Raw genomic sequence first — 15,091 nt, 5'->3', positions numbered from 1 at the left:
TAAAATATTTCTTTAATAACTTACTATGGCAGATATCACTATTTCTAGCATGCTTAACTAAAGCAGGTCTATTCTGGAGCACCGCATTCTCTTTCTGAAAGTCATCCAGAAACAGTGGATGGCATCATGTTCTAGCACAGCTTGGTGTTACAAGACTCATCTCCTTTAGTATCTACAATATCGTAGATGAAACATCATCAAAACAACATGAAACTGCTTTATCAGAGACACAAGGCTAAGATGTCTTAGAATTTTTGTCTGCTCACTTTGGAGAGAAGACATGACAGCTTAAAAAAAGAAGAAAAACAGCATTTGGCCTTAAGAAATTTGACAGCAGGTTCTTAGACAGAAAGATTTTATCTAGGTCTCAAAAAACCCCAGGAGCAAGTACCACACAGGTAAGAGACACTGTTGTGTGACCTGCATTAAAGGACCAGCACTGGAAAGTGAGGATACAAGGATGAAGAACAGCAGAGACCAGCAAGGGCACAGTGCACCAGGATCAAGGAATAAAAATATATACGTAGGGCTTACGGCCTGTCCCAAAGAACTTTAAAAACAGGTTTTAAAGAAGAAAGAGAAAGTCACATATTCTTTGGGAACCTGCTGAGCTAAGTAAGTAATGCTGTGTTTCCAAACAAGGCTTTTTGGATGAGATTGAAATAGTTCTGTCAGCAATCTGGAAGCAAGGCAGCGCCTAGAAATTGTACCAGATATCCAGGACCACAAATCACTGTATAGTCCAAACTTTTTTTTCTTTTTAAAAAGATAATACTAAATGACTACTGATCAAAACCCCTCCGATGGAGACAAAGATGCCCGAGTTGCTGCTATCAATGGTTGTACTAAAAGTCTGCCAAGAAACTGTTAGAAGCTACCTCTTTGTGTTTCCAGTGCAAATCACCCATTAAAGACACCTTGAAATGTCAGCCAGTGTGCTGTCAACAGAAAGACTAAATGCTAAAGAGAGAATCCCACAAGCAAATAGGAGGAAAAGTACAAGACAAAAGAAAAAAGAAAGAAGTAAAACCAATTTGTATCTGCAAAAATATCATCAGTATTAAGTGAAAAGCTGCACCAAGTTCTAGTCCACCATTGCAGTATCACAGATTTTGATTCGGAAATCTTTTGAAAATTTTACTTCTGCAAGTCTTTTGAAACAGAAACCACAGATGGAAAAAGAAGTACATGCATGTGTTTCCATTCAACTGTAAGTAGAGCTCAGTACTGTGGTCATTCTGGACTGGGGTACTCTATAAAAACAGAAGGTATCAAAAGAGAAAAAAAATTCTCTCATTATTTGTTAACTTTAACTAAAAAGTCTTATTAGTTATAATAAAAACTCCATTATTCAAAAGTTATATGTTACTAAGAATTCAGAATCACTGTGTAGAGCTCAAGTTCTTACCACTTTCAGAAACTAGAAGTGATTTTATTACTCAAAATAATCTTTGAATTGGAATACTTCAAAACAAAAATTATAACTTGTACGGAAGAACCAGGAGGTTCCGAAATGGCTATTTAGCAAAGAGCTGAAATGTAGTTTATTCGTTTAGACCTAACCTGCTTAACTTGTAAGTTGTAAGCTGGTCAATAAAGACATGCTATATTCTTTGCACAATACCCATCTGACAAAGTACTAAAACTCCTCGATCATTAGAAACAAGTGTTCACCTGAAAAGGTAAAAAGTTACTTCTTCTGTAAGTTTTCCCTTCGTCTAATATTTCCAGCTCTTTATGACTCCATAAAGCAACTCCCCAATTTTAGGGGGTTATTTCTACCTCTACTGCACTAAGGTTCCAAATCTTCTTGAACTTCCTGAATCTGTTTTGCCGAGCTAACATAAAGCAGGTGATCAAGCAGACAACAGATGACACCCCCCCACACCCAAAGCCTCCACTAATTTTTCTGAATCTTCTTACAGTGAATTTCTTTGGATTTTTATTTGGTTTTCATATGATAGATAAACAGAAGGAAGTGAAGTCATCACACTTGATAAGGAAATATTTAGATGTATTTCAATCCAAAAAGTTAAACTGCATCATACTGCAACAGGAAGAAATTTTAGACTTCAACAATTACATGGAAAGGCAATGGTATTGTTTATGTCATCATCATCCCACCCATATTCATTTCTTTATCTTTAAGATATTCAGCATATCTGTTAGCATGAATCAATAAACTTTATTAAAAATTATCATAGAGAAACAAAAATATCTATTCCTTGGCAAACAATATCCAGAGATCAATGAATTTCATTCATGTTATATGGGACACACCAGCTACTTTTTAAGCATGAAGGTATTTCCCCTAAATGGATGTATCACTTTTGGTGATCTAATTTTAAATGTCTTAAAGATAGAGCATTAGACTCCTAGATTATTAACTTCTAGAACATACAGAATTAGACTATTAGATTTACTTCTAGCTCCCTCCTATTTTTGAATAGATTTTTAAAATTAAACGTAAATAGCTCAGTTTCTTATTGCCACAACTTACCTTGAAATCTGATTAATAAATGGTATCAGTTCTGCAGGATCATAAGCACGAGCAAAGGCCCAGCACACATAGCACGCTGCATCTCTCACGTTGGAACCCACGCTGCATGCCCCCCTCTTCTCGTCATATGTCAGCGCTTTCAAAATGACAGGCACAACTGTGAAATTAAAAAAATGTACAAGAGCAGCAATTAGGACCATACAGTGAACCAAAAAAAAAAAAAAAAAGGTGTAAGAGCATTCAGTGATCATTAGAGAAAAGACACAGGGTGGAGTTGTGTGTTCTGAAAGAAAGCATGGCTCTTAGTAAGTGCTAATTTTGAAGCTGATTAGAAAAAAGAGTTGTTTTTTATGATACGCTATTTTGTTTCTTTGTCAATAGCAGTTTATTTTTTTATTTCCTTCATATATAATTCAATGAGGATTAAAGCAAGTGGGTTACAGAAGAAGTAACACTGATATTTATTACTCGCTGAGACATGTTCGGAAGTCAAAGTAATTGTAAAACACAAAATTTTAAAGTGTCCACTTTTTAAAGTACTGGACTTTAAATATTACAGCAGCATCTATCACTAGAAAAAAGTATTTCTGAAGAAAGACAGTATTGTAACTACCATAAAATAAAGGAATGAGTATCCATCTATTAGCAGGCGACATTTATCATGGTAGAAGTCCTAATATGACAAATTCTTCTTAATTAACAATGCTTGTGAATCATCAATATACCAATCTTGAAAGGGACTTAAGTACAGTTTTTGCATAATCTTAAAGCAAAGTGACATGTTCGACATCATCCTTGCATTAAGCAAGTAAGCTGTGATATTTTATTCCCTGTAGAGCTGTTATTTTGAGTGACTTCAATGCAGTGTTTTAAGCTTGAACCTATCTGCACTGCCAAACTGCACAGGTCATAAAGACAGAATATGTATAAAACTGCTGTGTAACCTAGAAATGCAAACAGGTGGGCTTTACTCTCATTTCTGCTTAGACATCCAAAACAACGTGACGACTGCATGCCTCTTCACCAGCACAGAACGATTTAATGCAAGACCGGAAGCCTTTGATGAAGGAAAACAGTATTCCAAAAAAAAGGTCAATGTCTTTTTCTTTCTCCTATTAGTCACATTAATTACATTGATTTCACCAACATATCAGTTTTTGTTAGACAGTGAGAAAATAAGATGGAGATATTTGCATCCTCAACGGCAATATGGAATCATGCACTGCACTTCAGAATGTACTCAAAATGCACTTAAATCGATTCTAATGCCCAAATTTGCAAATGCTGTCTCATGAGGCCCAGTAGAGAGATTCAAGACAAGAGCAGCTGACAGCCATCCTGGGAAGGTGCCTTTTATTTCTCAATCACACTTATTTGGGATGGTGAGGACAGGGAGGGACACTAAAACACAGGACAACATTTAACAGAAACTAAACTATACCCCAGACTATTAATGTTACACTTGATGAATCCAACTAGTTACAGGAATTGGAAAAAATCAGCAGCAGGAATATACTGTGTTTCTGAATGGAAATAATATAGTGTGTATTCTTGAGAATATGCTGTTTCTCCGTACTGACCTAGAAAATCATCCTCGACTGACAGTGTCAGGATCTCTTTAATGACATACATACCCCTGAACACAGAGCTTCATTCTGGGAGAAGAGTGGCATCACCTGTGTCCATGAAACAAATCACGATCCAAAAATCAACTGATAAAATAGCTATCTTATCCAAGGCAGCTCTTAGAAATCCATGTATCAAGCATTGTTTCCCGGTTTAATGGACAGCCCAAGAAACTTTGGACTGAGTATGTTTTAGCCAATAACGGCCTAAAAGCCACAGACATCAATATAACATGTCTCTGTGCCACATTTTGTTGAGGGAGCTCCAGAGGAAATGCTGTTGCACAGAGCGTAAGCCCAGGCTGAGCACTGGAACCACATGATACCGTTGCAGTGGGACAGCAAGAGAATACATCTCTTCTTTTTTTTTTTTTTTTTTTTTTTTTTAATCATATTGGGGAAAACAGAGAAAGAAGAGTAGTAAAACAGACGTAAAGGCAAATGAAGTTCCCAGAGTCGTATCACAAAGGCCTTATAACAGAGGTGCCGTTATAAGTAAGTGACAAAAATAAGCTTGGGAAAACAAGTAGATTAAGAATTTCACTTTCATGCTTATACCCCCATCAAAACTGCAGAAATCAATAACGTTTTTCTATAGACAGAACTTCCAAAAACTTAAAGAAGAATTCTCTTACACAGTTCTAGTAATATACTGCCACAGTTTTAGAAATACTGTATGTATGCAAGGCTCCCCGGAGGGCTTTCTTTTGGTATCTGTAAATCCAGATACATAATTTGAATACATCTCTCTCTAGATGGCATGTTTTTAATAAATAAATAATGTCTGTAAAAACAACAGCCTCTAGAAAAAAAGAAACAAGTTCTCTCTCGATTTTCTTTCTTGTATCAAATTTATCAAATGTATCTTTTTTCCTTAGAAAACACTTGTCAAAAGGTGATCCCACTGAACAAGAAATGGGATCACTGAACTGTATTTCATTAGCAAACTGTGCCTGGATATACTTGAGTGGATATAATCACAAAATAATTAAACTTCAATGTACAGTTCATCACTGTATGCCTGCTACTTTAAACAAAAAAATATGCACCACAACTGGAGAAGGGAGGTGTTAAAATGCCATTTAAATTCATTTTAACCTACTAAAGAAAATAAAGCAGTAATCAGGGGGATGGACAAGGTATGAGTATTAGGAGCACAAACTCTACATGGGAAAAAAAGCAATTCCCATTCAAGAACAATGACAAAGCAAAGATGGATGGATATTTGGGCACTTCCCAGTTCCAAAGGAAACTGCAATAAAAATCTTTAAAAATGTTGACTAGCTTGTTTTGAAAAATGCTGCATCAACTGATGAAAAAAAATTGAATTAGCTGGTTCTACAGGACCACTAAAACAGATGCCAAAGGCAATTTTGCAAAGCTGCAAAGCTGCTGCAAATTTCCTTCAGCACAGGGTGATTACTCCAGCTACTTTAGACAGCTGTGAGTGCGCTCTCATCTCTCTGTGCACTGAAGGACATGTGGAAGAAGGACCCACAAGCAGCTCCTCACGTTGGTATCATCTGTATGAACGAAAAAACACGAGTTTTTTCAATTCAGGGCATTAATTTCCTAAATAGTGGGGTCAACCAAATGGCACCTGGCTTATTAGGGTCAAAGACAGAGGTGATGCTGCCAGGGGTCTGTAACAGCAGAAAGTAAGGAAATGCCAGGAACAGCAGCGCTATTACTCTGAGCAGCTCTTCCCCATTATCTCACAGCAGGCCTTTGGACTCACACCTCTTTGATGTCCTGTGTCTGGGACTCAAACCATTGCTGCTGCAAGAGAAACAATGTACCTGCAAGTCTGGAGAGCAAAGGTGGATAATGCAAAGGAAGGATACGAAAGTGGACATTTAAAATGTGGGAAAAAACAAGGAAAACAAGGTAAAGTATGCAGCAGCAAGGGCTAAGTAAATACAAATATTATAACAACAACAACAACAACAACAAGGATAACACTGATCTAGGGGTCACCTGTTAAAGTTTTCATGCTATCACTGGTAGAATATTTAGTGGTGAACTGTGGACTATTGGAAATACATTAAAATTGCCCCTTTCAAACATTTGTGTGTTTGAAAAAGGGGGTCCAGCATTACATTTCCTGTTGGTATTTAAAAGTCACAAAAACCCCAAAAGAAACACTACCAAAAATTCCAGGTTTCACTTCATTCTTTACCCTAGAGTTCTTCAAACACAATACAGGTTTTTTTCTGCTATGGCTTCCTGCACTGTCAGAAAAGCCTGGCTGAAGGAAGTTGTGAAGGAGCAGTACAGGCAAAACCATCTGTAGTGTTTAGTCCACTGTAACTGAAATATCTTATAAAAGACCTTACTAATCCATAGTTTGGCAGACTCCATGTTTGTGTTCTCATGCACACAACTTCTCATCTTCAGTCTAAACACAAAATACTAAATTTAATTTTAATTAACATTTTTCTCTGATTTAAACTGTTCACATTCATACTCTTCCAGAGCTTTGTTTGATACACAAAGCAGCAATGAAATTCAAAGCTTTGTAGTCAGCTTCTGATTTTGTATCTGTTATCCAATTTCAATTTACCAATCCAGCCACCTCTCAAATATTCAGCATGGTCACACTGTTGTACTGTTCTGCTCTACATTATTTCAATTTTTCAGATTTAAGATCATGTTGGATTCATACCTAAAAGCAATTTCTCATAAAAAGACAAATAAAAAAGCTTTAGAAAAAAGACTTCCAGAAGAAACTTATTTTAGTTTGGAAGAATGGAGACAAATTTTTACTTTTGAAATTATGAACATGCCTTTTTTATTTAAAAGTAGGGGGCTGGGAGATACAACAAGGAGCAGACCTGAATTGTTGCTTAACTTAAAAAGTTACCATTTCTTTCATAGATCTACATTAAAATTTTGCCATTAAAACCAGAGGATAAGTAGTGTCCACTCTCAACCTAATTATTAAAACAATATCCACCTGTTTAGGTCTGTGAACGCTCAAGAAAATACAGTCACCTTTACCTGTAGCCTAGAGGTATTAATAAGCACCTGCTACACTCCACCCTGCCTTACCTAACAACATAACTGCAGGTTGCAACACAGCTCTTTGCTCAAGCTTTGTGAAAATAAAGAAACAACTTCTGGCTTCAAAGCATTACAAACAACAAATTTTTTTCTCATACTGGAGACAGGTTGCACAGATATTTTGCTTTTTAAACACAGATTTCATACAATCAGATGCTTAGCACCTTTCAGGTGCAGGTGATAAACACTAAACAAGTAGTTAAGCAAACTTACGGAAGATGTCATATAATGAAAGGTCACATATATGTAAGTAAAAAATGCCTCATACTATTCCTTTAAAAAAGTGCCTTTAGAATCATACTGTACACAAACCTAGACTATAACACATGCCATCAGGAGCCCTACGTTACTTTAACTTCAGATTGTCATTTTTATTTCTTTATTGCAATGTTTATCATATAAAACATAAAAATACAGCAATTAAACAAACAAACAAACAACAACAAAAACCTGTTCCTTAGCCTTAGGTCTTGTCTCCACAAGAAAATTGCAAAATTTCATGTCAACCCTATTTCATTTAAAACAGATTTGTTCACTGGAACTCAAGTTAATTAAGAGTTGTCTAAATTTAGTTTAAAACTAAAATATGCCACTCTTAAAACAGATTAAGCTAATGTTACTTCTTAGTTAAGTCTTACATTTTGATATGGACTGTTTATGCAGAGAAGCCTTCTCAATTCATAAGTAATATATTGCAAAACCTTCTATTTTAGAATTATAAAATATAAGAAAAAAATACTACAAAAATGGATGTCTGCTATTACTGAAGGAAGTATTGTACACAATGTCACTGTAGGAGCTGCTAAGAACATTACAATTAATGAATTATGAAGCTTAAGCACAGTTATAAGCATCAATACACAGAATATCATTTTATTCTTCAAATTTTTCTTCAACAAAACTAACTTATTGCAGAAGTGTCCTTCGGTAGGTTCATCCTCTTTGCGAGCCTCAGGCATAAAAAATGTGTAAACAGCCATATCTACAGTATGTCAGCTTCCCATGTTTTAAACAGCATACCTATCGCTATCATTCATATGCTAAGAAAAGAACTCTGGCTTTCCAATGTAAAGAATTTCAGATTTGAGACCACATGCTCTTACACAGTACTCTAACCTCTTTTAGAAAAAGAGGCAGGTCCTAATCGTAACTTCATTAGGGCTGTTATACAAATATTTAATATACCAACACAGATGCAAACATAGATAATTTCAGGTTAGGCCCATTATCAGAAATAAATATTTGTTTAAGGTTCTGCCAAACATATATGATTTGTTCTCATTTTTCTATACAAGCTGTCTACTTCAGAATTCACTCTTAAAGGACTATTTCATCCAGAGGATAAATTCTCCAATGAGGGTCAGAAAATGCATGTGCTGCTTTGTCTGTCGAAAAATTCTCAAGTGTTTCTGTGAAATGCTCTAACATTGCATCCTGTAGGGCAAGTGCCCAAAAACTGTCAACAGGTGGCCTCTCTTCTCTCATTCCTGCACCCAAGTTTGACCTAGTTAGGAGGTTGCCAGGGAAGAAGGGAAGCATATCACAATTCATGCATGCTCAGAAGATATGTGAGAATTTAACAGCTGAAGTCTCTTAAGCTGCCATAACTTTCTCACAGTTCTTAACACTGACCCACGTATATAAGGCTATACATATGCGTATCCACAGACCAAATAAGCATTTTCTAACCCGTGACTATGAAGGGCTGCGTCTGTCTGGTTGCAATCTCAGTTCAGTCTCTCACTATGTAATGAATTAAGAGAGTCTTTAATTATATGATCACGTGATATTTTTTTCCATGGACCTATCTCAGTCAGCACACAGGAAAGACCTGCTCTAGCGATGAATCACAGCTGGGCAGCAAAGGAGATTGTTGTCTGCCTCGCCGCTGAGGGAGGAAAATATGTAATGCAAAGACTGGCTTTCAGGCAGAGGGAAGGGATTGTTGGTTAAGTTGGATGTTGCCCTAAAGAACTGCATTCTAACTACATCTTTGCCAAAGACTTACTGTTTGATATCAGTCTTACTACTTAAATACAGTATTTAAAAGAAATGGACGCTAGCTCTCATGTCGCAGGTATCTGCTTCAATAAACTAATGGCAGGTTTGCAGAAGGGCTACAACACTGAAATTAGCGTGAGCTTTTGAATGCGGCAAGGGGCCAATGAGGAAGCAGACAGATCTGGATTTTGGCCAGTCTATCTCAACATCATTATGTAATGCAGCCAGAAAAACTCAAAATCTTTAAGCACCCCTACCTGGCTACGTTGAAAGGCCTGCAGCTGACCTAAGACAGTATTGATCTACCTTCTGTGAAACACAGAGCGCTGAATACTTTGGGGATTCATCTACCCACTCACGGTCAAGGCCACACTAGAGACCTTCATACAGGTTTACAGCTAACAGAGCCCTTCCTTTAACTTAACCAGTAGCAAACTCCAGTTTAAGGACATGAAGAAACAGGCTTATGAAGGAATCCTACTAAGCAAACGAATTACTGACTCTGAAGGAGTGTAAAAATTTTGTAAACTTCTGTATGTCAGAAAAGAAAAATCACCAAAGAAACCCCAACCTTTAGGCTAAGGTTGTGCAATACTGAGATAAACCCTACAGTGAAGAAGCTAGAAGCAATTCATTGTTATTTATTCCCCGCTTAGTATTTATACCGTTTCCCAGTTGCGCTGGGGGAGGGACCTTTCCTACTACAGCTTCAGCTATGGCATTTATTCTTGCTCATACCTGCTGGCTAGTGAAAAAAAAAAATCTGCACTATTTATAATGCTTCCTTGCTAATTTGAAAACTATTACAATGACATACGCATTATTACTTTTAAAAATACTATTTTCAAGACCATGCATCATTTTTAAAGTTCACCTGGGTGTTAGAGAAAAGAAATTCTTCTGTAACCAGCCTTTCAGGTTTGGGTGTTCTCTATTTTCTAAGAGTCCACCTAAGACAGGTAAATCTTTTTTTCATTTCTTCCTGTGTCTGTGATGAAAAGTACCTGGAATCTTGCCAAAAGCCTCACAATTAACTGCCACTACAGAACAGACTAACACATTTCAGAAGCCTGACTTCCTGATGCGTCCACCTCCAAAACCCCTGGCAGCTGCAAATCAATATCAAGCAACTTATTCTGGAATATGAAAACACAGAAGGTAATCCTTAAAAACAGAGCATGTAAATGAGTTTAAGAAGTTACATAACATTTTTATAAGACTATTTAAATCTTAGTCTAAGTTAAACTGTTTCTAGGACACACTTGAAAGCAGTATTTTCTTTGGGTTTTGTTAGGTTCTTTTTTCCTTTTAATAAGTGGCACCATGAAACTGGACAAACAAAAATGCTCCTTTTTTCATTGTGTGTAGAGTTTTTCAGACTTTGTTTGGGGTTTTTTTAAGTACATCAAGCTATATATAAATATCAGGAAGCACCATTCTCTGTGCTCGTAGATAAAATATGCAGGAATCCAATATCTTATCAATACTAGCAAATACGCAAGCATTCTCTGTACCAGGAACACAGATAATCTGGTACTACCACAGAGCACATATCCACTCTAACCAAATTAATAAGATATTTGCAACAGAAGCAGAGAGAATTTTAAAATTGCAGACACAAAGTCATGCATACACAGATATTCCTTCAAAGCCATAGCATCTGCTATTGAGATTAGCTGCATCTATTTTGAAACCCTTCTGACAGCACGAGAGACTTCATTTCATAGACTTCTCACCAAAAATATACTTGACAATGGGACATTTTTAAAACAGAGAAAAAATGTCAACTGAAGTAACCAGTGTTCCCTATTTAAACAACGTGCTTACCATTCAGCAGAAATAATACACAAAATATTTTCCTAAGCCAGGGTCTTTTTGGATACTGGTAGCATTGTGTCTGACCTCTTTGAAAAGGTAAAAAGCATACTGATTTTGTCATTGAATCCCAAGACATCATAACCTGCCAAGTCCACTCCCAAATCTATCTCAGCCCCCTCACTAACAGTACTTAAGACTGCAGACTTCCATGCTCCCTACTTTCTTCTTACACATTTTTGTTTCTCCTTTTATTCTGAAGGTAATTTATAAATGGAAGAAATAAAGCCTGTTTTTTCATGAGGTTTTTTTTTTTCCCCACTCTATTTCCACCCTTTCTATTTATTCTGAGATTTAAAAAAATCAAATTCAAGATTTGGATCACTTGCATTGACCCACCAGTATCAGACTTCTGAATCAGCCATTATCTGTGTATCTCATCAGCATTATTTCCATCTGTTTAAATGTTGCTTTCATTGTTGCCACAGTTAAAAAAGGAGAGGGATTGTTGGATTGTTTCAGTCTAGTCACTGTGAACGGGTAAGGGTATATAAGAACGCAAGCAGATCAAAAGTAACATCTTTCTGGCTGGAATCCTCCCAAAATAAGCATCAATTCATTGCAAGTTTAACCCCGCAGTTCTTCCAATCTTCTTTCCCTGGCTTCCTTTTCTTACTCTTCAGAGATGCAAATGTTTCCAACCTTACTTTAAACATACCTGGGTTTATAGCAAAAATAGGATCACATAATGCACAACAAACCAGAAAAAAAGAGCAGGTTACCTTTGACTGTGAAACACTAATTGTTCTACCACTGATTTAATTTAAGAGACTTTCCCTGGCTTTAAGTAGAAAAAGTTTAGGCCCCTAGCCATTTAGAAGATACAGCTGCAACTATTCAGTGGTCAACAAGCCGTTGAGAGAGTTTAACACCAGAACACTTTTAATCTCACCACTGACACATTAAGAACGCCTAGGAAGTTTCATGTTCCTGTATATGACACACCTTATTAGCTAGAAAGTTTATACTATGCTGTCATCAAGAGAAATTTTAATAACGTCCTTTTACAAGCAAACCAGAAATTCAAGTAAACTAGGATTCTCTTGTTTGTTTAGTATTTATCCCCACCCAATTAAATTAAAAAAACCTATAAATAATAGTCTGAAGCCTACAAAACCTCAAATACAGCACAAAACAAAAGATGTGAAATCATACTGAAACCACACTGAAATATAAGTTTTTGGCCTTAACATACGCTGGACAGTAAGAAATGTTTCATTTAGGAGTGCTGCAATTCCAAATGTAGAAATTCACACAAATATGTCATCAGATCAAGATTTTAAATGACTTCTAGCCATTTTGCTCAAAAAAAAAAAAATTCCCTACATTCAAATTTAGCTGCATGATCCATCCTAAAAACAACTGAAATTTTACAGCTAAATGGTAACATGTAACTTCGCACTCAAAAACATAACAGACAAATTGCAGTTCAAGAACTGCAGCATTAGTATGTTTTTTAATGGAATAAAATAAAACATCAGATTTCACATGCTGGTTTATATTGCCCACTTTTAAAATTTATTTAAATAGTAGACAACATATAGTAATTATATAAATCTTCAAAAAAAATTGACATGTCCCAAAGAATAACTGAAAGCTAAAAATATTTTGAGTCTAGGAGTATTCATTATATGCCTCATTGCTCTCTTCATGAGAGTGGCATCACAGCAGCACACCACCATTTATGCCTCAAAGAAAAATGTGCAGGACTGACTTCATATATACTAGAACTGCACATGGCACAACTCAAGTTGTACTACTGGATTCTATGAGAAAAAGTTCATCTGGGTGAGAGAACTTTCTCAGAATCTCTGGCGTAAGTCTTGAAATCAAAGCAGAAAAGGAAAAATCATTCTGCATGAAAAACACTCTAAAAATAATAAATTTTAAAAGGGAATTATAACCAGAGCATCAAGCAGAAACTGAAGAAAGGTACATTTTACACCTCTGTTAGAATAACCGTCAATGAAAAGAATGACTATTAAAACCCCCTTCTTATAAACAGTTCATAGTTTTGCCTACAGTCTCAATTTCTGATGTTACCTACTTCCCCCCAAGATGTTTCACTGCCCAAGGGTGAGGATGGGAACCAGAAGGAAGATCATCCTAGTTCCAGGCCAAACACTAACAATACAGGCCACAATAATTATCTAAAAATATGATCTGCAGTTGCTATTAACTCCTGAGCTTTTATTCTTTTCCCATACAAATAATTTGCTCTAGTAATCATGAACAAGTGTCTCACAAACATCAGCAAGGTAATCTGCCCAGACATATCTCCAAAGTCAGGGACTGGAATCATTATGAAAAACAAAGGCACATTTCAAAGGTGTTATTCGAAAAGCATTAAGACTAATAACTATTCAGATGGGATAGAAGAAAATAATTATGAGAATATTGTACAAGAATCATGTAATGTTTTGGGGCACAGCATGAGTTATAGCAATTATATTCAAATACATTTGCCCCCTTCTGGGAATGGTATGGAATAACCTAGGCCAAACATGCTAATACAGATAGCAAAATCTGTCGATAACTTCAGTTCAAGTGATCAAAGAAAGAAAAAAGGACTTCCTTGAACGTTTAGCTCAAAGCCACACATCTAGATATATAACTAAGATGACAAAGACAGAAGTGAATATTGCCAGTCACACAATTCTAAGGTATTTCCTTTACGTAGCAAGCTAAGCTTCACTAGCTCCATGTCTATCAGTGTTCAACTACATGAGATTATTCACATTTACCTTCTGTCATCTAGAGGAAGCTATTGAAGGACTCCTTTAATATAGGTGACTGAACTGGGATAAGAGGCAGTCAATATTTGAACTTTGATATTTCTCTCCCCGCCTTCTCCCTATCCCCCTTCCCTGATCTGGTATGTGGAGGGGAGACATGATGTCCAGTCTCAGATACCTATGAGCGTTCTTCTGTCTTGGAATAACTAACTAGTTCACAAATTTGTAAGGCATCTCTAGAAAGATATGGAAACACTGTTGATGACTGACAACCAGTGGACATCCTCTGAAAGCCGGTATCAGAGTTCTGACTGATATGAGGTAAAGTCAAAACAGCAGAACAACTCAGTCACTAGGGACATTCTTTGCGTTATAGCAGAAAGTTAAGAATTATCTGATCAACAGAGGGGTTGATAACTGACCAGAGCAACACTTGGCCCTCTTTCATACATCTAGGGAATGCAATTTTGAAGTGCAAGAGGAAAATAAAAATTAGGTAAGCAGCGTATCGAGAATAAGTTAAGTTTATCCCATTTGTATGTATGGTTTCTGCTAGTGACATTTTGTTTTCTGTTTAGTGCTAAAACTGAGTAAAAAAAAATCATATAAAAACATGAAGAAGGAAGTTTGTAGCATTTATAGAATGACAGTTTTATGCTACAGTAATTAAAACTACAAAATTCAACTACAGCTAAGCAACACTTATTTGATACTGAATTTTAAATAGAACTTAGAACAAAGAAGTATATTCTACACCAGGGCTTCAGCCCTCCAGAGATACAATAACATTGGAAAAAAAAAGCAACTTGGGAGAAAAATATCAATAAATCCAAATTTTACTATGTCAGTCCTGGTGCTCTTAATTAATCTGACTTGTGCTCAGGTAAACTAAAAAGGGCGCTACTAACAGGTGACTGGGTTCAGTTTATCTAATACTCAGGATGCAAGTATAATGAGTTAACAAAAATAAGTGATGAAACAACATCACTGCAATCAAGTTTTATTACTTCTAGAAGTACACACAAACAAGAGCTATCACGTTCCTTTCTGGGGTCCACCAATGACTCTTCTCCCTCAGATTTGGATTTTTAATACCATCCAAGCACCAAGAAAAGGAACATTTTAGCTGTTCTTTTTTCCCAGTTCCACTTTGTTCACAGCTCATTTCAGCTGACCTGACTAGTAATACTTCCAGGAAGTAGCTAGATTTAAAACATCATTTTCCTTGGATCAAGGCAGCAACTGGACATCATGTCTCCCCTCCACATACCAGATCAGGGAAGGGGGAAGGG

General features: G+C 36.3%; 1 protein-coding gene across 1 annotated transcript in view; it reads right to left on the bottom strand.

Annotated features, from left to right (window-relative positions):
* Positions 1–15,091, bottom strand: part of TBCD (tubulin folding cofactor D) — a 134,531-nt gene that overhangs the window by 75,927 nt on the left and 43,513 nt on the right. The window contains exon 15 of the mRNA XM_076353800.1: positions 2,501–2,657. Coding sequence (XP_076209915.1) covers positions 2,501–2,657 — 157 coding nt within the window. The remainder of the gene's footprint in view (positions 1–2,500; positions 2,658–15,091) is intronic.

This window comes from Aptenodytes patagonicus, chromosome 16 (assembly GCF_965638725.1).
Source record: "Aptenodytes patagonicus chromosome 16, bAptPat1.pri.cur, whole genome shotgun sequence".
NCBI lineage: Eukaryota > Metazoa > Chordata > Aves > Sphenisciformes > Spheniscidae > Aptenodytes > Aptenodytes patagonicus.
Note: the sequence above shows the minus strand (reverse complement) of the source record. Positions and strands in the feature narration are given on the sequence as shown.